We start from the raw sequence: 24014 nt of genomic DNA on the forward strand, positions 1-24014 counted from the left end.
ATTGTCATAAGAAAAAAGACAATCAGAAAAATGAAATTTCTAACCTTCGGCCTACTGGAGGTAGATTCATCAGGAGATTCGTTGGTTGTTCAGTTGCCAATGCTAGTGCTCCTAGAGTATCCATGATAAGATTTACCCACAGAAGCTTTAGAGAGAAGCAACAAGATGTATAAAGATATTGGCATAATAAATTGATAGTCCAACCCAAAAAAAGAAAAAGTCATAGTAAAACTGCAGCAAACCTGCACAGCATTTAGTGGGATATCACCAGAAGAGAGTGTAGTAACAACATTTATAAGAAGAGCTGTCACACTTATTGTAAGATTAAATTGGATAAATTTCCGTAGGTTAGCATATATACATCGACCCCATTTCACAACCTACATAATAAAAACAATTCAAAATTTGTTTATCAGTTACGCAAAATTTGTTTATCAGTTATGCTCTAAATATCAATTCTTTGTTAGCTTACGTAAATAATTGAAAACTATACAATGCTCCTTCCTTATACTAGTGTTTAATATAAACCTCCAACTAATCGGTTTGGACTAAATCCCTGTAGTGGTTCTTCAAATTCACGACTTTCACTAATTTGGTCCCTGAGATCTCAATTGCACTATTGTGATACTTGAGATTGAGCTCCTGGGCACCATAATGGTTCCTTGACCCCTTTCCGGCACTGACAGTGCTAGCTCATCACTGAGTCAGTGCTGGAAAGGGGTCGAGGGACCACTGCGGTGCCCAAAGCTCAATCTTGAGAACCATAACAGTGCAATTGGGATCTCAAGAACCAAATTGGCTAAAGCTATGAAACGAGGGACCATTATAGGGATTTAATCAATTGTTTTCTATTGAAAAATATTACCTAGATTCACATCTACTAAGTCCACAAATAGCCTTTCAAGAAGTAAATGATAAATATGTGTAATTCATTGAAAACAAAATTCTGCGAAATAAAAAGTTAGATAAATAAGCAAGCATGCCTAACCTTCAAAATTGAAGCAAAGTTGTCATCCATAAGTATGATATCAGAGCTTTCTTTTGCAATTTGTGAGCCCTGTATACCCATTGCAAGACCTACATCGGCCTATGTTCCACATGGTATATAAATAAAACAAATACAAGGTAAAGACTAGTTTGATATCTTCAAATTAAATATCTATAAATTATCATGATAGTAGCTTACACACAAAGAAATAACCCAACAGAATTTTCTCTCATTGATTAACATAGAGGTACAGGAAGCAGAGATTTCATTCACTGGAAGACTAAAACATAATCACAAGATCTATTATTCTAACATAAACTCAAAGCACAAAATACAAAATAAAGTGGTAGTGAAACATCTCTAAATTTAAGCAGCCCTATAAAGCATGACCTGCTGATGTGTTAGGGGTCGCTTAGACCAATAACAGGGGCCGCTTAGACTAATTACTTGGATGGTTAGGAACTGATTAGGGATTTTCGAATTGTGGAGGGACACTTTGTCCTTCGAGCAAATTGTAAGTGGCCGGAAGGGGTATTTACTCTTTATCTTAGCATTACTATTATTCTGAATCTAGCATCTTATCTTTATCATGTTAAGCAGACTATGACTCATGAAAGAGAAAGGACAAGTCTGATTTAACTACGAATACAAGTGCAAACACAAAGAAACATGCTATACCATTCACACCTTATATAGTGCCGGAGCATCATTTGTTCCATCCCCAATTACAGCAACAATATGTCCCCTCTTTCTGAGCGCTTCCACAAGTAATAACTTGTCATTAGGACTTGAACGTCCCATAACCTAGTGCAGCATATCATATTACCACGAAAAGTCATTACCCAAGAGAAATACATCGCTATGAAAAGAAAAAGAACAAGGTTTGTCATAGCTAAATCATTACAACTATTTTTTCAGCTATCTCTTCTCTTTGTTCATCTGTTAAGGCACGGAATTCTCTTCCCTCAATGACACATGGTTCTATAGCATTATCAAAGGAAGATAGTATTCCACATTCCAAAGCAATTGCTTTGGCAGTATTGATGTTGTCACCAGTGAACATTATCACCTACAATTAATTTTAAAATAAGTGAATAAATAAAAGATAAACCAAAAAAGAATATGAAGGGGAGAGAAAACAAAAAGGATTACATTGGAAATAAAAAAGAAGTCCACAGGACAAGCGCAACTTCTTGTCACCATGTGCGGATCTTTTGCCTTATAACATCATTTTAACTAGAAAATGATAACTAAACATTTACAGCTGAATGGAAATGTTAAATAAAATTTAGTATCTTAACATACACCAAACATGTTCCAAATTGTAAGGTATGCAATACCTTAACCCCAGCATTTTGGCAAAGCTGCACTGTAGTTTTTATTCCAGGTCGACAAGGATCCTGCATTTCAAACACAAATATGATTAAGGATTGAAACAAATGCTATCAAACTACAATAATTGATTGGTTAAATTCTTTGTTAAGTCTGTACACATAACGTTTGTACGAGTTATTTGTCAAATAGGCTAAATAGATGACCAACAAAATTTATCATTTTTCGTCAATATTTGACAAACTCTAAACATTAAAGAGCAAATTAGTAAATTCTAAACTCTATACTCTATTAATATAAAAATAAAGTATTAGCCCAAAGTATTGACTAATATTAATAAAAAATGTTGGCCCCCTAACATTTTTTATAGATGAAATAACTATTCCCGATAGCTTCCTAAGTACTAACTATATGATGCATTACATGTATAGTTTCTTAAGTTTTATGTGTATTTCCTATTACTTATACATTTTATTTAGAAGTCCAACATCCAACATAATTTATGTTTTTTAAACCTAAAACTATATAACCTAGAACTCCCACATCAGAAAGTCTAAGAAGGGCTTATAATTTGAAGGTTTTATATAAGCTAGGGTTGTATACTTTAGAATTTAATTTCAGAACATTAACCTCACTTATCTTTTGAGACCATGTCTCTTAATACATCTCGAGGATTCAACTTCTTTTTATCGGACATTCATTAAAGGCTTTATTTCTATCGTGTCTCCTCTTTCTCCTTTCTCCGATTGCTAAAGCTTTTGAAAATATTAAAAATCGAATATCCGAAGCACCGGTTTTGAAACTTTCTTTTCCTCTAAAATTTTTGAAGTCTCTTGTGATTCCTCAGGATTAGGTAGTGGCAAAATGACAATGTTCTGAGCTAAGATAGTCATCAAGTTGCTTTTTTAGTGAAATTAACAAAAGTATTCTACTTATATTCTACTTTATGATAAGGAATTTTATGCACTTGTTAGGATTTTGGCAATATTATTTGCTTCGGCATGAGTTTATTTTGATCATTAAAAGAAGTCAAATAATCCTAGATATATATGCTAAATTGCTTGAATTTCTTCAACAATTTAAATTTGTTGTTGACTAAATCAAATCAAAATCAGATTCCTAATTCCTTTTATGAATCTTATGTAAATAGAATTAATTATAAATCTTTTCCTTTTTGGGTTTAGCTTAATTTTAGGGATTTTATGATTAGAAATCTTTCCTTTATTTTAGGCTAGTATTTTTTCCTTCTTTCCTATTTTCTAGTTATTTCTATTTCTGTAATTCCTCTATAAAGAGGCTGATTCCCTGTACATTTTATAATATAATACATTCAAACACTTCAATTTGGTATCAGAGCAGGATCTCTGCACTGTGCCTCTGATTTATAGCTATGGCTGACAGTTCCTCAGTCATTAATCCTGAACAGAAGGAGAACACCACTCCTACTCCATCAGATTTAAAATCTGAGCAACGGATATTAGTTAGTGGTGACTCCCATTCAGTTCAGATCACCACATTTCGACTCAATGGGTCAAACTACCTTAGGTGGTCTCAATCAGTTCAGATGTATATCCGTGGAAGAGGGAAGATTGGATATCTCACCGGTGAGCGAAGCCAGCCTAACATCACTGACTCACAATATCATGTGTGGGATACCGAAAATTCCATGGTGATGACATGGCTGGTGAACTCAATGGAGGAGGATATCAGCAGTAACTACATGTACTATACCACAGCTAAAGAATTGTGGGATAGTGTCAAGGAGATGTACTCTGATCTTGGGAATAAATCCCAGATTTATGAACTTACTCTAAAAGCTAGAGAAATTCAACAAGGGGGTGACAATGTCACCAAATATTTCCACACATTGAAGCGGGTGTGGCAGGATCTTGACCACTTTAATAACTACAAGTGGAATTCAGCCGCTGATGCCAAACACCACCAACAAACAGTGGAAGAAGGGAGGATATTCCAGTTTCTTGCAGGCCTCAACGTGGAGCTAGATGAAGTTCGTGGCAGAATTATTGGAAGAGCAATCCTACCCTCAATTGGAGAAGTATTTGCTGAAGTTAGAAGAGAGGAAACTCGTAGAGCTGTGATGATGGGAAAAGGCAAGACTGAACAGACCTCTTTGGAGTCTAATGCACTTTTAGTGGCACCTGCTGCACTTAAAAGTTCATCAAATCAGAAGCACCCCTCCAATCTTTGGTGTGACCACTGCAATAAACCTCGTCACACCCGAGAAACCTGCTGGAAGATTCATGGAAAACCAGCACACCTTAAAGGCAGCAAACCTGGTCTCAAAATACGCTCTACCCCAACTGTTCATGAGGCTGAAAAATCATCATTGAGTAAGGAACAGGTTGAGCAGCTCATAAGGCTGTTAAATTCCAATTCTGTGTCTAGTACTCCTAGTGGTTCTTTGGCTCAAACAGGTAATTTTAGTATTCCTATGTCCCTTAACTGCACCTCAAACTTGAATGCACCATGGATTGTCGATTCAGGTGCATCTGACCATATGACCAGCCTCTCCTCTTTATTTAAAACTTATTCTCCTTGCTTTGAAAATGAAAAAATTAGAGTTGCTGATGGTAGTTTTTCATCTATTGCTGGAAAAGGTACAATTAAACTGTCCAAAAACATTGACCTAAGAAATGTCCTACATGTACCAAAGCTTTCTTGTAATCTTCTCTCTATTAGTAAAATCTGCAAGGATTCCAATTGTGCTGTGACATTCTTTGACACTCATGGTATTTTTCAGGACCGGACTTCGGGGAAGATGATTGGCAGTGCTAAGATGATGGATGGGCTTTATCACTTTGAGGATATTTCGGAGGATAAAATAGCTCAAGGATTTAGTGGTATAAGTTCTATGCCTATAAAGGACCAAATAATTCTCTGGCACAATAGACTAGGACACCCTAGTTTTCCATATCTCAAACACTTGTTTCCAAGTTTGTTTAAAAATATTGATTCTTCCTTACTTAAATGTGAAAGTTGTATTCGTTCAAAGAGTCATAGAGTTCCTTATTACTCTCAACCTTATCATGCATCTAAACCTTTCCACTTGATTCATAGTGATGTATGGGGTCCATCGAAAATAACAACTCAATTTGGAAAAAAATGGTTTGTAACTTTTATTGATGACCACACACGACTATGTTGGATCTATCTCATGCATGAAAAATCTGAGGTTTCTAAAATTTTTCAGTATTTTTCAACAATGGTAGAAACACAATTTGACACAAAAATTTCAATATTAAGAAGTGATAATGGCACTGAATACTTTAATAAAAATCTTGGTGAATTTCTTCAAAAGAAAGGTATTCAACATCAATCTACATGCCCCAATACACCCCAACAAAATGGCATTGCTGAAAGGAAGAATAAACACCTTCTTGAAGTAGCACGTGCCATTATGTTTGAGGGTAATGTTCCAAAGTATTTATGGGGAGATGCTGTTCTAACAGCAGCCTATCTCATAAATCGAATGCCCACACGTGTGTTAAATTACTGCACACCGTTGGATACTTTCAAAAAGAATTTTCCAGCATGTAGATTGCATTCTGACTTACCTTTAAAAGTATTTGGTTGTACTGTGTTTTTACATACACCTTCATATCGAAGTAAACTTGATCCAAGGGCAGAAAAATGCATTTTTATTGGCTATTCCCCAAGTCAAAAGGGTTATAAATGTTTCAATCCACACACCAAGAAATTTCATGTAAGTATGGATGTTACTTTTTTGGAACATGAAACCTTTTTTCAAAAAAATTCTCTTCAAGGGGAGAGTCTAAGGGAAGAAAATTTTTTGCATGAACCTTTACCTACTCCTATCTTACATATTGAGGATACAACTTTCACTAATCAAGTAAATTCTAAAACAATTGCAAAACAAGATGTGAAAACCAATTCTGAAATTGTGCCAGAATTAGTTGGAATCCAAACAGGAAAAGAAATACCACAAGAAAAGGAGCTTCGGTGTTATGTTCGGAAATATCCCAAGAAGACTAGAGACCAGCCCATCATCTCTGTACCAACCCAATTTGAAAACCCGGAAGACGGCCCAACTGTAGTACTTCAGGAACTTCCAGGTAAATCTGAAATTGTCACTTCTAATAATAATTTGCCAATAGCCCTTAGGAAAGAAACCAGAACCTGCACCAAAAAGGTACTTAAAACCAGCACCAACCATCCTATTTCCAATTATGTCTCTTACCAAAATCTCTCTCAAAAACATCGAGCTTTTACTTCTAAAATTACAAATCTGTTTGAGCCTAGGAACATAGAGGAAGCACTAGATGATCCCAACTGGAAATTAGCAGTAATGGAAGAGTGGCATGCACTCAAGAAAAATGAAACTTGGGAGATTGTAGATCTGCCACAGAATACAAAATTGGTTGGCTGCAGGTGGGTTTTTACCATCAAATGCAATGCTGATGGAAGCATAGAGAGGTATAAGGCTAGGTTAGTAGCTAGGGGATATACACAAACCTATGGAGTAGACTATCGAGAGACTTTTGCTCCAGTTGCCAAACTCAGTTCTGTGCGGATTCTCTTATCTCTTGCTGCGAATTACAATTGGCCTTTACACCAATTGGATATAAAGAATGCTTTCCTGAATGGGGAACTAGAGGAAGAGGTGTTCATGAAACTTCCACCTGGATTTGAAGCTGAACTAGGGAGGAATAAAGTGTGCAAATTAAAGAAATCTCTCTATGGATTGAAACAATCCCCAAGAGCTTGGTTTGAACGACTTGGAATGGTGGTGAAGGGACTTGGTTATACTCAAAGCCAAGCTGACCATACACTTTTCTATAAGCATTCAGCAGCTAATAAAACTGCCATCTTAATTGTATATGTGGATGACATTATTCTGACAGGTGATGATTTTTTGGAGCTAAAAGACTTGAAGGAGAAGCTTGCCAAAGCATTTGAAATCAAAGAACTTGGCTCATTAAAATACTTCCTTGGAATTGAATTTGCAAGGTCTAAGGAAGACATTTTTATGAACCAACGAAAGTACATCCTAGATCTTTTAAAAGAGACGGGATTACTTGGTTGTAAAGCTGCTGAAACACCTATAGAGCCTAACTTAAAATTGAAGCCAGCTGAACCAGAAAATGTAATGGACAAAGGGAGATATCAGCGGTTGGTAGGGAGGCTAATCTATTTATCTCATACACGTCCGGATATAGCCTTTGCTGTGAGCATGGTAAGCCAGTTTATGCATTCACCTGGTCAAGAACACATGGATGCTGTCTTTAGAATCCTAAGGTACTTGAAAGGGTCGCCTGGGAAAGGGTTACTCTATAAAAAGCATGGACATCTTCAAGTAGAAGCTTATACAGATGCAGATTGGGCTGGGAATGTCATGGATAGAAGGTCAACATCTGGGTATTGTACTTTTGTTGGCGGAAACCTGGTTAGTTGGAGGAGTAAAAAACAGAATGTTGTGGCACGAAGTAGTGCAGAAGCTGAGTTTAGAGCAGTGGCTCATGGAATATGTGAAGCAATATGGGTAGAGAAAATTCTACGAGAACTAAAAGTTTCCATTTCTCCACCAATGCGGTTGTATTGTGACAACAAATCTGCAATTTCCATTTCTCATAATCCAGTGTTGCATGATAGAACTAAACATGTTGAAGTTGACAAGCATTTTATCAGGGAAAAGATTGAGAGAGGACAGATTTGCATCTCATATGTTCCAACCACGGAACAATTAGCAGATATTCTAACTAAAGGATTACCCAAGAAGACTTTTGATAGCATAATAAGCAAGCTGTCAATGAATGATATCTTCAAGCCAGCTTGAGGGGGAGTGTTGACTAAATCAAATCAAAATCAGATTCCTAATTCCTTTTATGAATCTTATGTAAATAGAATTAATTATAAATCTTTTCCTTTTTGGGTTTAGCTTAATTTTAGGGATTTTATGATTAGAAATCTTTCCTTTATTTTAGGCTAGTATTTTTTCCTTCTTTCCTATTTTCTAGTTATTTCTATTTCTGTAATTCCTCTATAAAGAGGCTGATTCCCTGTACATTTTATAATATAATACATTCAAACACTTCAATTTTTGTTGTTAAACATAATTCTGGAGTAAAAAATAAGGTTGCCAATGCTCTTACGTTCAAGGGCTTTTTGTAGTAATTTCGAGCAATCTCAGAAATTATGCTTAAGTCGTCGTATTTGTACGAGTTATGTATAGTTAATCGGGACTGCTCTAAAGCAACTTAAATTACTCGTGATACTAAATTTCCTATCAGATTTAGATAATAATTTAAAAATTAACAACCATACGGGGCATCTCAAAATTAGCCACCAATGTAAAATACACATTGAAATACAACATACACATTAAAAATTAGTTAAACTAAACATGTATTTATACACAAATACATGGTGGCTGATTTTGACGTGCACATAGCAATTTTGTAAAACTAATAACTTAAACCGATTATCTCATATCTCTTAAATCATTAAAACAATTACATACAAATCAACTAGGATTTTTAAATCTCAATTAGCGTACGTAATATCCTATATTTTCACTTATATGTCCATAAAATTAATTATAATTAGTTGTAAAGTATAAGAAATATAATAATTAGGATCAATTCATAAAAATTTTAATTTTAATTATTATTATCATTAACACAGAGATAGAATATAATTATCCTAATTTAGTTAAATCAATCATAGATTAAATAGAATCAAATTTCCAAAATTTTTGAAGGTACAATTTGAAATTAAATAGAAGCAAAACCATGAGAAAATCATATTTAAAGATAAACAATTGAACGAACATTACAATGGCATATAAGTGATTGGAGCACATACATACCTTTATACCAACAATAGCAAGCAAAATAAGATCATCTTCTAGTATAGACGAGTGAGCCCATTGTTCTTCATTGACTGGAATGTCCTCCTTTTTCCATGGTCGATATGCAATAGCAACACAACGAAGACTTTTAGCAGCCATGTCTTCAATAATTTGATTGAAAAATGCCATCTACAAAACAGAAAAAAAGAAATCACTATGGTGACTTTCTCTATATTAATCAAATGAGTTGTTAATGGTTGAGTTATTCGAATAATCCACACTATTGTCTGTTTTGCTTCAGAAATCAATTTGCTGAATTATATCCATTGGATATGGGAGAAGATTATACATTTGGCTAAGATTATTTCTACTGAAAAAGAGTGTCGAGATAGATAAATAAACATTCAACTCCTTTCTTATATGAATAACTCATCAATTTTTTCTCTCTCAAATTTTTAACCTTGAATACTACATAGAATTACTTTCCTATTGCTTGTATAACATTCATTGCAAGTTTCCCAATCCCTAGCAATGCATATAAAACATATACACTATGATTTAATGGTATTATAATATCATACCTTTTATACCAATGATCTTATATGTAACAACTTTGGCATACCTTCTCTTCATTCATCTCCATCAAATGGTCATTTGTATCCAAGTACCATGTACAACGAGCAAGAATTATCTCAGCAGCACCTTTCCAATGTATGTGGATTTCATGGTCAGCCTATAAATAAGAATAAGATTAGTAGAGATGTCTTGAGACATTCTACAAATCACATATTCACCCTTAGTATTACAATACTTTTTTTCTTTATACTATTTTTGATAATATCTAGGTTTAATTACTTTGCTAGCCCCTATAGTTTTACTAAATTTGTAATTAAGTCCCTATACTTTTAAAACTTTCAATTGAGTCCTTACACTGTTTTTAATTTTATAATCAGATCCTTTTAGTGTAAAAAACGTTAAGCTAACAGAATATTCATTCTCAAAAATATGTGGCCAAAGATCTAATTAGGTCCTTAATTGTGAGTACTTTTAATTTGGAGATTCCTTTAACTCTAATGTGTTTTACACGAAAAGGACCTAATTACAAAATTAAAAACGGTGTAGGGACTCAGTTGAAAGGTTTTAAAATATAGGAACTTAATTTATAAATTTGGTAAAACCATAAAAACTGAAAAAATAATTAAACCTAATATCTATTATCTAATTCTATCTCTAATAATTAAACCCAACCCAATTATACTCATTACATCAATACTTATCTCTATTTATACTATTATTTTTTTAGTATCTATTATCTAATTCTTTTTTTATTCATTTGGCTAAATCTAATTATACTCATTATATATCATAAGTGAAAATACATCATTACATGATACTAGCATAATGATACCCATTAACATATTAATCAGCGTGCATGATAGATCATTTCATAACATTTCTTTCTGATAATTGGTTCATGTCTCAAACACTTCATAAAAGAGAAGATTGTTACCTAAACAGACTCAAAAGCCATATACTTTCACAAATTAAAGACTAAGTGCTTGTTTGAGTGCCATTAAATCGATAAAAAAAAGATTTTTTTTTTAATTTTTAGTGTGTTTGGTAAATTTTTAATAGTAAAAGTAAAAGCACCAGAAAAAAAAAAAAAAAAAAACATCTTTTTTGAGAAGTTACAATTTACATCTTTTTTTAAAAGATCTTTTTTCTTTAAAAAAAATGTTTTTCCCATAATAAATGAATAAAAAAGTACTTTTATCTTATTTTACCCAAATATAATTGATAAATAAAAAGATCTTTTTACATGAGATATCCAAACATAAAATCACTTTTACTTTTATAAAAGATCTTTTTCTAGAATGCTACCCAAACAAGTCCTAAAAAGTACAAAGAAAAATAACTATCTTATAACGTGACATAAAATGGAGAAAAAGATGATTAATTTAATGTTGAGTTTCCCGTTATTAATATGTTATGGAGTTACGTTTAAGTTCTGCTGGGAGTAAAACAATATGGACAATACATACTAAGAGATGTTAAAATAAGAGTACTTAATTACAATCTCAAATCCATATATACACAGTATAGGAATGAATTATATAATAATGCATTGCCATTTAACAACAAAATATCTATATAACGGAATTAAAATATCAATGAGAACATACCTTCTGTATTGCAACTCCGCCACGTTTTTTCTCTGCATTGAAAGGAAACATGTGAATAATTGAAGACTCTGATCTGGCAGCCTCGAAATCCATCCCAATCTAATATTTGCGTTTAAGAAATAAGAACATTAACAAAAATTTATATAATGATTCTCTGGCAACTTTTAAAATATAAGTTATTGGATTAATTGCCTTGCATGAACCTTTTTTTTTTGGGTGTGTGCAAGAATGCACATACAAATTGCTAGTTTATTGAGTTCTAAATAAATTAAAAGAAAAAAACAAATGTAAATTACTTTCATATGCTTCATCTAAAGTTCTTTTAAACCTTCCTTAAGGCATCATGGCAACTTCGATACTGCCTTTATTTTGCTATACTTCATCATAGGCTAGAAAGACCAAGCTTTTCTCCTAGGCTGAAATTCCAACTCTGAGATAACCTCTTGGTGTTCGTCACTTTCTCAATATTTACCGTACAACCTACTAATTAAATATTGCATTGCTGTTGTGTTCAAATACCTGTTGATTAGGATATTCCCAAACCGTGAAGGCATTCTAATCATCATCCAAATTTAACATCAACAAAATCACCAGTTCTATTCATTCCTAAGGCCTTTCAACTAGAAACTGATCAATTCTCCTATGTACATACAAAACTGAACATCTATAAGTGATAGATGCTGCTTATTAACGGCTAAGTTTTTTTCCTATTTTCTTAAACTATCGAAAACACAACCAAAAAATTAAATCTAGTGTGAAAAACATTATATAGTGTGAATACACAATTTAACATGCTCAAGTTTGTCTATAGTTAAGCCACAACTGGATATCACATTTTCATGTGTCAAAACAAAACAAGTTCCATACATTCGTATTCAAACATAGACTTGGAAGAAAACTTATTATACTTTTGTGTATGTTGATGACATCAATTACTATATCGGGTGATAGCTCAATTGAGAAACAACTGCTAAAGGAGACACTAGCAACTGAATTTGAAATACAAAGAACTTGGGAAACTAAAGCACTTTTCTTTTTTCCCTTGGGATGGAAATTACCACTCAAATTAGGGTATCACTCAAAATGTTGTCTTTCACTACCAAGGAAATCTAAGAGTATCATGCATGTCCTTCTCCTCCAAATAGCTTTACTACAAAGTACAAACTTCTTGACACCTATTTTGAACTACCACTATCATCCATTTTCATGTCTAGAAACGTTCATGGGGCACCTGATCATCCAGGATGGAAATAAACCATTTTTCAACTATTGGACTTCTTGGGAATATGCTATTAATATTTGACCCCATGGTCAAATTGATTATCTTAAGACTCGTTTGGTTGCTAAAGAATATACACAAATTTGTAGTCTTAATAACTATATATTCTAATACTTTCTCCCTAAGGCCAAAAGTTTCAATTTTTCATTGTCTTTCTATTGTTGCCTTCCATCATGGCCTTGATATTATACATGCATTTTACATGAACTATACGAGGTTTACATGGTATTTGAGTTTGAAGAAGAGTAAGTTCTTGACGTAAGAAAGGAAGAAGTAGAAGGTGAGGAGAGAAAGCAAGAGATGAAATCTGTGATGAATATTGATTGTAAGTTGAAACCTCAATTGTTACTTTTCAGTGTTACATATGCAGCATATATACTAAGAGTTAGTTATAAGCCCAATACAGCTTGCATGTTATGGAACTAACTGAATCTGTTAAATCAGTTTTAATACCAAAACGAAATTGCTTGCTTGTACGCTAAGTAACTTCTTTATATGCTATGCTTGATGGTGTGCTCAATGGCATTCTGTGCTTGGCTTCATAACATGGAATTTTTGCTTAAGGGAAGTTTTGATTACTTAGCACAATACAACATACTTATTCTAATGGACTTAAATAATTTGTTTTGTGGGAAAGTTTAGCAGTATTATTCAAGCTTGTAGGATGACCATCTAACCATCATATCGCTCCTAATAAATGTGCCTGTTGGCTTATTTAGGCTATGCAATCATTATAGGTAATGAAGATAGGCAAGTTTCTCATCTCAATCATTATCAACAGATGCGAGTGTTATATTCATGAAGAAGTTGTTCTAATAAATTATTTTTTGATAATCTACTAATTTGAATTATTAACTAGCAGATGCTTTTATGAAATATCCATGAGAACATTATACTTAACATATTTTTTTCATAATCTTGAAGCATTATTGTTGTTATATGCTCTAGCTTGAAAGATTGCATGAAACAAAGAAAATAATATTGATATATTTGTACCCTATTAGTTGCAAGTTATTGCCGTAGTTATTTCTCAACTTATTCTATATATAAACCTATTAAGTTATTGTTAAGATTTATGGTTACTTAATGGAAATAATAGAATAATTAGCCAAAAGAAAAAAAGATTATAACTGATTTGCGTGAATTGTTGTGTTACAAGAGAGATGAACAAACATATAAAGAGAGGAGAGTAATAAACGTAGAGTACCTGCTTAACTACTATTATCTAGCAATAATATCTCTTCTCATATTTCAACATTTATAAAGAACTCGTTTCCTAAATAAATATACCTACGGCAATATTCTCATACGTTCTTAAACCTTCTATACCTACTTACTTGAGTAACATTTACGAGTATTTGCAAGCACATCAGTTTCCAACAAAAAGGGTAATACACGATGGTGAAGATGAACTTTACTCTTCACCCAACTTTACTCTTCACCAAAGAAATTCCCCAACAAAAAATAAAACATTCAACGTAAAGATGAACTTTAGGAAATAAGAATAGACCTGTACTCCCCAATGTAAAATTGCCTTTTCTGTTGGTGATCCAGAAATCTCAATACCAGTGCAACCCTATTAAGAATAAAATTATTCAAAATGAATTTTACGTTAAACCCCATCTACTTTTACCCATATGCAAGGGGGCAGAACAAAATGTTAAATAATTCAAGCATACCTCAGGTAAGTAAACATTGCCATTAGTGTTTTGTGCAACACCTTCAATGAGCAACGATTGGAGCTTGGGAGAGATTCTTAACCCGTTGCTAGGAGGATCAATTTTTCTACCACCAGCATATGCCTCAACCACAATCATCTATTAAAAAGTTAGGTAATAGAATATTTTTTTTTTATAAAGATTTTCATATTTAATTTTTATTTTTTTTTTAGATAACAAGAAAAAAATTATTAACATGAATATAAGGATTCTTAAAGAACGTGTAGAACAAGAGATCCTTAATAAAAACAGATTAGCATGTCAAAGCGCCTTCCAAAATTTGACATGTTCCATCTAAATACAACAACAACAATTGCGTAAAAAGCACAGTGCCATAGAGACATGGTTTTGTCTCCCCCCCCCCCCCCCAATTCTCTCTCAAAGCTCTAATAGCCCCCCCCCCCCCCCCCTTCCCTCAAAGCTCTAATATACCATCAAAGTTAACCACCGCATCATATATGCACCTACATACTCAACCATTAAAATTGAAAAACATTTCAGGAAGTGCTCTCCAACATATTTGTGTGTGTGAGAGAGAGAGAGAACTCAATTCAAAGGTTCAAAGATTGCATGACATGCCTGATTCATAGTCAATGTGCCACTCTTGTCACTACAAATAACTGTGGCAGAGCCCATCATCTCGCAAGCAAAAAGCTTCCTCACCTACAAGCAAATGTTCTAGATTAATATATTTTCACAAATGGAAAGGGAAAATCCAGTTGAAGCCCAAAGACTAGCATACCAAAATCTTAGATGCCATCAGTTTCCTTAATGAGAAGGCTAACCTAAAATAAAGTTAAGAAATAAGTGAATAAATAAAATCAAATGAGAGAAACATGAAGAGCTATAGATCCAAAAGCACATATAAATAAAAACACAATACATTATAGATTCAAATGCACAGTTCTTGAAACTAAGTGAGCCCAACTCATAAGATGAGGCATGCGCAATCTCTTAGTAAGGCTATCAATCAAGGCACTCGTTAGTTTTATAAAATAGTTTGAAGTTGGTTTAATGTGTTATAGACTTGAATTATTTATCAAGGATGGAGAATAAAGTAATGATAGTTTGATGAATGGATTAGAGAAATTAAATATAGTCTATTATTGACAAGGAGATGCAAATGCTCCAATGACCCAAGAGTGATTTGTATTGTTGTAACCTGAACAAATGAGTTCTGGGATGACTCATTTAACTAGAATTTTCTAATCTAACATTTGTTCTATTAATTTCCAGATAATTTTTCCTAAATAATATCTCAGATATTTCTAGTTCTTGATTTATTTATTTAGTTTCTAGATTTCTCTATAGTAATATCTAGATATTTATTTTTGCCAAACAAACTCATTATAAATCTAGAGATTTCTACAAATTTGGGTAGTGTCTTGGTGAAAATATCAGCCAATTACTCATTTGTGTTGCAATACTTAATTCTTGTTTGATATAGCTTCTAGTATGAAATGATACTTGATAGTTATGTGTTTTCTTCTGATGATCTGGATTGTTTGCCATTGCTATTATTGATTTACAATCGCACAACATAGTTGTTGGATCTTGCATGTCTTCAAATATTTTCCTTAACCATATTGCTTGACTTCGAGCATTTGCTATGGCAACATACTCAATTTCAGCAGATGATTGAGTCACAGTATCTTGTTTCTTTTATGCCCAAGAGATCACTCCGGATTCTAGTATGAACGCCTTTCTAGAAGTACTCTTCATGTCGTCAATTGATCCTACCTAACCAATGTCTGTATCCAAGTAGATTTGAGTATTCATTAGATCTATAGTAAATGCCATAGAACCTCCATAGTGCTTCTGACTTGGCTTTTGCATGAATATTGACAATAAATTTAATGCGTACATAATGTCTGGTCGTGTGACAATTAGATATAGAAGGCTTCCAATAAGACTTCTACACAGTGAAGCATTTACCTCTCCAAATCCATCTTTTTTAATTTCTCGTTATGAACTAGAGGAGTAGCCATTGGTTTGCAATTCCTCATCTTGAATCTTTGCAGCAAATTTTGGATGCATTCCCTTGCGTTCTTAATCTTAGCACCTTGTGTTTTCTTCAATCTTAGCACCTTGCGTTCCCTTCTTCAAAAAACCATTGTGATTGGTCCACATATACTTCTTTCAAGTCTCCATTTATTAGAAATGTCGATTTCACATCAAGCCAATATATCTTCTTGCTGCTAGTGCAATAAGTGCCTTATTGTATCTAGGTGAGCTATCAGAGCAAATGTCCCTGTATAATTTATCCTAGGAATGTGTGTATATCCTTTTGCTATGAGCCATATCTTATGCTTATGAATAGCTCCATTTAGGTTGAGCTTGGTTTTATACACCTTGACTTCAATGACATTTTATTTAGAGGGCAATCAACCAGCTCTCATATGTTATTCTTCTCAATCATCTTGATTTTTTCTTCCATTGCATTTCTCCATATTTCTTGCTTTGCTCCTTCCTCAAAGCTTTCAAACTCAATATTGGCGAAATTACATGTTTGTATATGTCTTGTGGCTAGTTTTGGAGGATGATCAGTGGTTGCTACTAGTGTTAAAATAGTTATGCTTGCTTCTTCTCGTTCTTGTTCTTCTAGGCTCGTAGGTTATTGAAGGAAAAAAATGTTAATTCAATTATATACAAAGTTACATTATACATAGTTTTATTTATAGGCACAATTTAGGGACAAAAACAGCTCATTACAACTCATATTGAGTTGTTTAAGAGGTACACTGTATTGTGTTAGTTGTGCAAGTGGATGAGGTAAATTCACTAAACTGTGATTTACTTGTTGTTTGTATATGCAAGTGGATGTGGTGCATGTAAGTGAAGTATGAACTGTTTTACAACTCATTAATCCTTATGTTACAACACTCCCCCACAAGCTAGTGAATGGATATCAATCATTCCCAGCTTGCATGTAAGATCTTAGAATCGTGCTGTATAGAGACCCTTAGTACATCAAATCAGCCAACAGTAGCAGTTGCGACCACCAATCACGACGAGACAAAATGATTGTCGGGGTGCTTGGGGGAAGAAGACAAAAAAAACAGACCATTTTATCTTTGTATCGTTCAGACCGGTGAATCATAACAATGATACAGAATCGGACAAATTCTAACTATTAGTTTGCGATTCATTGACATGTCCAATTCAATCTTGTTTCTGTATCGTCAAGATATCAAATTGGATCAATTCGTGGCATTCGTATTGAGAATCAGATGATACTAACAACTACGCTAGCAACACCATATTACCTATAATCCATATCCCAGTTATAATTTTTTGAGTTATCTGATTGTGTTATCCTACTCAGTACTCATTATGCTTTTGTTTTCTTGCTTATTAAGTTATCTCTATCCCTAAAACTATATAGAAAGTAATTGCCTATCAAGGATGGCAACAAAACAGGCAAACATAGACTCTTTCACCTTCAATAACGTACTATAAAATATCAAATCTATCAATCAAACTATTATCATATGGATTATTTATACATAATTTTGTTTTTAAAAAAAAAAGTATATATATAAAGTTTATTAAACAATATCGGATTAAAATAAATATTATATATTATAGATGTGATCTATAATATATATACTTTTCAATCAATGGTAAGTTTTGAAATAGGAAAAAAAAAAAAAAAGAAAAGTTTGAGTAAAAAGCTTTTGATAGTGAATATAGAGAGTAAACTTACGCGAAGTTGACTGTTAATGGGAGGCTGTCAGGTACTGCAACCACTATACTGGTGACCTAAATATTCATTGGCATATAATCACTAATATAGAGATACGCAAAATGTAACTCCATAAGCAGGCTATCGCACTAATTCGAGGCACATACCGCAATTGTTACTATGCTAACTGCTCCATGTATAGCATCAACAGTTCTAGTCTTGCCCGCTATAAATTGAACATTCCCATCTAAGTTTCTGGTATGGCCAGTGAAGTATCTGCTAAAAAATTACCATTTCAGAAGGCAAGTATAATAAAAGCTATAATTTTATCCCACAAAAGCATAAACCATAAAACCAATAACTAATGACCTGGCCAGCAGTACCGTCAGAATAACGGCTGTGACAGAGAGACCAACAATACCAAACAAGGTGGCTACACCATTTAGACGAGCCTATATTGGGAAAAGATGAAAGAAAATATATAATGTACAATATTAAGAAACAAAATAACTCAAAAATCATCTCTAAAACGAAACTGAGAAATCACAGCAAAGAAGACCTGCAAAGGTGTTTCTTCAATTGGGTCATCTGAAGAAATAGCCATTTGTAAACCCCACTCAGTATTAATGCCAACACCTATTACCTAAAAGAACAGAAAAGAGAGATAGCAAATTACTGCATTTGATCAATAAATACAAAATAAATAAAAAATCAAATAACAATTTGATACGAATAAAGTTGGGAAACACTTCCCCAACAATTGTGCATTTCTAGTCTTGTGGAACTTGTACAAATTGTGATTTAGCCCAAAGAATCATGTGAAAAGTGAAAACTACTGTATGTATTCATCAAAACCATGGCAATAAAACTAAAAAATGAAAGTCAAGAGAACATCTATTATTCAAATCGACCATGTTTTTTCGTAGAACAAGACTAAATAATTACCAGCATAGTGCCACTACCATCGTCAACTTTACATCCAGACATCAAGAAAGGGGCCCTAGAATTTTTATGAACCTTGAGATAAAAGAAACACCAAAAAGTGGTTAAATGAGAATAAAATAAATAATTTGGTATCCACAAGAGATAGCACTGAATTTAAATAGTTACAACTGTGCTCTCCCCATGAATGCTTGATTCATCAATTGCAAGGTGAGGAGTGATTAGAATTCCATCAGCTGGGACCTAAAATTAAATAGCACACAAGCAATCATCAACATTTTGGCAAGCAAAAATTATAAAAGAAAAGAGTTGTTGTACCTGGTCACCAGTATTAAGGGGTATAACATCGCCAACGACAATATCATAAATTGAGATCTTAATCCTTCTCCCGCCTCTAATCACCTTCTCAAACCCAAATACAAGTTTAAAAGGTTGGAAACATGATGGGAAGAATATGCATGTATATATATACAAAAATGCTATTTGTACACCAAAATCAGCCACCAATGTATTTGTGTATAAATACATATGTGGTTTAATTTATTTTCAATGTGTATTTGTATTTCAACATGAATTTCATACTAATGGCTGATTTTGGTAGCTAATTTTAGTATACACGTAGCATTGTTGATATATAATACAAAAATAATAAATTTAACAAAGCCACATTTGACATATAAATTAGTTAAACCTCTAGGTGTATATTTCTCTTCTTTTCATTTGTGTCGTGAAATTGAACATACTGCCTGTATTCACTCATGGCTGCAATGAAAGGCAAATGAAACAAATTGACAAGCACAAGCACTACAAACCAAAAATAACTAAATTTATAATTATTAATTATAATAGCCTCAACAAGTATAGACAAAGTGGATAGAACTTGTGATACTGTCTGCTTCATATCAAATGGTAAATTGTGAATCAAAAGTGTAAACAACTAAACCAAATCTATATCCATTGTGCACCTTTACAAAGACAAAATAAAATACCTGTAACTACAATGACAATAAAAGCAGCAAAAGCTATGCTTCCCCCATCGTACCATCCTTCCTTGACACCCTGCAATAGCAAATTAATGCTGAATCGACTTCCGATTACTAAAGGTCTAGATTCACAAACAAAAGAATAAGAAAGACGAAAATCAAAGCCACTAGGATTAGTTCAGTGGTGAAGGATTTGGGTAATATGTACGAGATCCTAGGTTCGAACTTCATTGCTAAAAAGAAAGAGAAAATGGGAAGAATTGATTGATGGTACAAATTAATGAATACAATTAAAATATGCAACAATCAGATATTTTAGATAACAATAGGACCAAGTTCGGAATCTTTTTCTATGTGCACACCAAAAGTCAATTATCAAATCACTCTAAGCTTTGGATAAAAAATTTCATGGTCTTCAATATCTCAAGAAAAAGTTTGCAAAGATGAAATGAAAGATTTTGAGAATATTAACAAAGCTATTATACAAGATTAATATACAAAATTAATATACTTTTTCAAATAGTAAGGTCAGAAAAGACATTGATCAGTCTACTAAAAAATTTTGATGTTAAATAAAGTTTCTACCATAGAAGACATGAAAGATTTAAGAACATTTAAGTATCTAAAGTCATAAGCTTATTTCATGCATTTCAACAAAGATTAGCAAGTCATGATGACAACTAGGTTTCCAATCGAAAAATTAATAGACAATTAGGCAGGCAATAGAAAATGTTACTCCAAATGCACAATGAGCACAAAACATTCTCATTTCAAGAATAATTGCAAACATCATATATACAAGAATAATGAGCAAACTTTAATAAGGAGAAATGATACATGAATTATTCTACTTAACATGTCTCACTAATTTAAATTGTCAGAATATTTGGTACCGAGTGATGCTTAAATGTTAAATCATGTGACATGTAACCAAAAAAAGTATTAAGACTTGAACGATTTGCAATCATCGTTCAGGAAGTAGTTTCCTTTGTAAACATTGTGAAACCAGGGGATGGGTGTTCTTCATGAAGCGCCAACCTTGTTCAGCGAGCAAGGGCAAGTTCATAGCTCTCAGCCCCTCCCCTTTGGATTTGCCTTTACCCAACCAAAATTGGCGGGGCATTCGATGTAATTCATCGAACAACGAGCTCGAAAGCTTGAAGCAATAGAATCTCTTTTGAACAGAGAAGGAAGAGGTGTGACTCAGAGTGAGGGAGCAGAGAAGGTGAAGTTTTTCATACACAGTAGGAAGAAGTTAAATAAAATACTATACAAAATGAGATTTATTGTTTTTAACTATTAATTAATTATTAATATTTAAAAATATAAAATAAAATATATTATTAAATTATTAAAATAAAAAAAATTAAATTAATAATAAAAACAATAAATTTTGACCGAGAAAATATAATAAGTCAATAGAATATTTGTATAATATGTACAATGGAAGTTTAAAAATATTCAATTCAGTAGAATATTAGATGTTTATTATCTCTAGTATTCAGATAGTTATTCTGAATAATATAAATATATTATGTTTAAAAAATTAGTAATATTTTATTTTAAATATTTATTTTTTAATTCATATTATACACATTATACAAATATTTCAATAAATCTAGCTCGTAATCCCTTTTTTCATCGAATCTCGCTCACCTTAGACTTTATCCCTAATGCCAATAAAATCGCTGCAGATACCAGTAAAATAAGCAAGGTAGGATCTTTGCAAGCTTCCCATACAAATATCTGTAAAAAGCCAGGAAAAAAAAATTGGTGAATATTTATTCCGGCTCCCGGTAATTTTTTTAAATGAATACGAAACTCTCAATAAAAAATAAAAGTGTTAAGAGGCCAACAAATTTTATAATTTACAGTCATTAATTAATTATTATAAATATGTTTACTAATATAAAATTATATTTAATGGTGTAAAATTGTTTATTTTTCTTTTAATAGTTAAATATTAGTCAGATTTTTAGATTTTTTTATAAAGAATATCCTTTTCAGTTTTTAATATTTAATTTTATAAAATTAATTAATTCTTCTATTAATAATTTTTTTAAAAATATATTTATGTGACATTAATTATTAATATATTATTTATTTGATTTTTATAAATAAAAATAATTTAAAAATATTAATTTTTTTAATTTTATACAATAAAATTAACTAATATATTTAAAAAAGATAAAAAAAAAAACTAAACGGTCATGATAATTATTCTAAAAAGATAATGAGATTTTTAATAAAAAAAAATCTATAAATTTTAATTAGTTCTTAGGTCAAGTTTGGGTAAATAATTTAACTAAACTCCTTTTTAAAAAATAGCTTAAACAATAAATGCTTATATTAAAAGTAACTTATAAATAAGTTATTTCGTATTTAGTTTTTTAGCTCTAAAAAATTTTTATTTTAAGAGAATAGTAATAAAAAACGGGAAAGTCTAGGGGCCAGCAGATTTATTAAAATTTGGCCAGTACTTAGCCAGCAAAAGGAAAATGAGTGATTTTCTACCATTAGATGAAATCTTACACCATTAAATACATTATTGATGGCTAATTGATGGCTACAACTCACATAATCTGCTGGCCCCCTAGCACTCCTCATAAAAAACTTTTTAGTACAAGAGAAGTCGTTTTTTTTTTTAACTTCTCCATAAACACTAAAATAGCTTTTTAAAAAGAGGAGTGCTAAGGGGGTCAGCAACTTTTGTGATTTGTAGTCATCAAGTAACCATCCATGATGTTTTTAATGGTGGGAGATTTCATCTGGTGTGCAATTACTCACTTTTCTTTTGCTGGTTATATGCTGGCCAAAATTTAATAAATTTGCTGACCCCTAGACTTTTCTTTTTAAAAAACTGCAATTTAGTTTTAAAAATTATACCAAACATTAATACTATACATTTTCATAAGTTAAAAGTAAAAAAAAAAAAAAACTTATAAACCTATCCAAACGAATCCTAAGCTTATTCCAATAATACAGAAAAAATATTAATAAAAAAATTAATTACAAAAATAAAGAACAAAAATAAAAAAAATATATATATATATATATATTTTTTAGTATTTGGTTTGTTTTTTCAAATTAATTTTTAGGAGCTTTTAAGATTTAAAAAAGTAAATAAACAATGGCATACTGTGACCAATGAAGTATTAAGACTTGAATGATTGATTGTTGGCAAAATTTACCAGAAAACCTTTTCCTCTCCTTCGAGGATAATTGTTAGAACCGAAAGCCCTTCTTCGTCTTAATAAATCAGCCTCATCACCATGAATTCCCTTCTCTAAACTGGTATTCAGCAAATTCGATATCCCTACAACCTGGTTGAGAAATATATATGATTATCAATACCATTACTACTTTAAGAAAAACAAAGAGGAAGGGGTTCTAATAAATAATCAAACTACCTACCCCTCCATAGAGCTCGAGAGCAGCACTACTTTGCTCTGTTGATAACGAAATCAGTTGTTCTTGTCCAATTCCAAAGTCGCTAGTGGTTGGAGGAGGAGTTGTGGTTTCTAACGGTTAAAAAGCATTAATCATCGTCAATAAAGCATTGGACTCTTTTAACTATGTAAACTCATGTACAGTTATAAATTCATATATAGTTAACGATTGTTAAATAATTTGACATATTAGTTATCATTCATCGACTTTTAACTAAAAATTTTGTTCGAAGCCAACTCAGTCGTCGCTAATGGCCGCTTCTTCTCCTTCTTTACAATAATGTCCCGGTGGTTGTCTCCTTTTTCAGCCAATTCATTTTTATTTTTATTACAAATCGATGTGAAACTACACTGCTATCAATGCGGTAACACAAAGATTAACTTTTTTTAATGCAATTGTAAATAGATTAATAGTAGGTGAATACTGGCGTACAATCATTTTTACATGAAATTGATAGTTAAGAACGGTTAAATAATTTGATTAATTTAATTAAATTTTCATAAAATTGGCTACATATGAGTTTCCAACTTATTAGTAGCTTAATGCTAGAGAAACAAAAAAAATAGTAAAAACTTGTTTTATTTAGCATTCATTAATTGTGGCAACAATTAATAAATGTTAAATA

At 32.3% G+C, this 24014-nt stretch overlaps 1 protein-coding gene across 11 annotated transcripts in view; it reads right to left on the reverse strand.

Moving 5' to 3' along the window:
• Positions 1–24014, reverse strand: part of LOC112782441 (calcium-transporting ATPase 8, plasma membrane-type) — a 34213-nt gene that overhangs the window by 4071 nt on the left and 6128 nt on the right. For 7 of the 11 annotated variants that reach the window (XR_011878900.1, XR_011878901.1, XR_011878902.1 and 4 more), the window contains 25 exons: positions 23354–23460; positions 23131–23262; positions 21596–21685; positions 19946–20015; positions 19648–19718; positions 19275–19358; positions 19125–19199; positions 18960–19031; positions 18574–18657; positions 18384–18466; positions 18182–18290; positions 18036–18091; positions 15072–15114; positions 14909–14992; positions 14291–14428; positions 14122–14187; positions 11333–11431; positions 9772–9882; positions 9168–9338; positions 2329–2388; positions 1893–2057; positions 1676–1792; positions 989–1087; positions 243–380; positions 45–145 (listed from right to left, as the gene is read on the reverse strand). Coding sequence is in view for 8 of the 11 variants with exons in the window: in XM_029296131.2 (XP_029151964.1) it covers positions 45–145; positions 243–380; positions 989–1087; positions 1676–1792; positions 1893–2057; positions 2329–2388; positions 9168–9338; positions 9772–9882; positions 11333–11431; positions 14122–14187; positions 14291–14428; positions 14909–14992; positions 15072–15114; positions 18036–18091; positions 18182–18290; positions 18384–18466; positions 18574–18657; positions 18960–19031; positions 19125–19199; positions 19275–19358; positions 19648–19718; positions 19946–20015; positions 21596–21685; positions 23131–23262; positions 23354–23460 (2425 nt within the window). In the remaining 3 variants the exon portion in view is untranslated. Of the gene's footprint in view, positions 1–44; positions 146–242; positions 381–988; positions 1088–1675; positions 1793–1892; positions 2058–2328; positions 2389–9167; positions 9339–9771; positions 9883–11332; positions 11432–14121; positions 14188–14290; positions 14429–14908; positions 14993–15071; positions 15115–18035; positions 18092–18181; positions 18291–18383; positions 18467–18573; positions 18658–18959; positions 19032–19124; positions 19200–19274; positions 19359–19647; positions 19719–19945; positions 20016–20977; positions 21213–21595; positions 21686–23130; positions 23263–23353; positions 23461–24014 lie in introns of those variants that run through there. The other 4 variants (XM_072230160.1, XM_029296132.2, XM_029296135.2 and 1 more) reach the window with 3 other exon arrangements.

The sequence above is a fragment of the Arachis hypogaea genome, chromosome 20 (genome assembly GCF_003086295.3).
Source record: "Arachis hypogaea cultivar Tifrunner chromosome 20, arahy.Tifrunner.gnm2.J5K5, whole genome shotgun sequence".
NCBI lineage: Eukaryota > Viridiplantae > Streptophyta > Magnoliopsida > Fabales > Fabaceae > Arachis > Arachis hypogaea.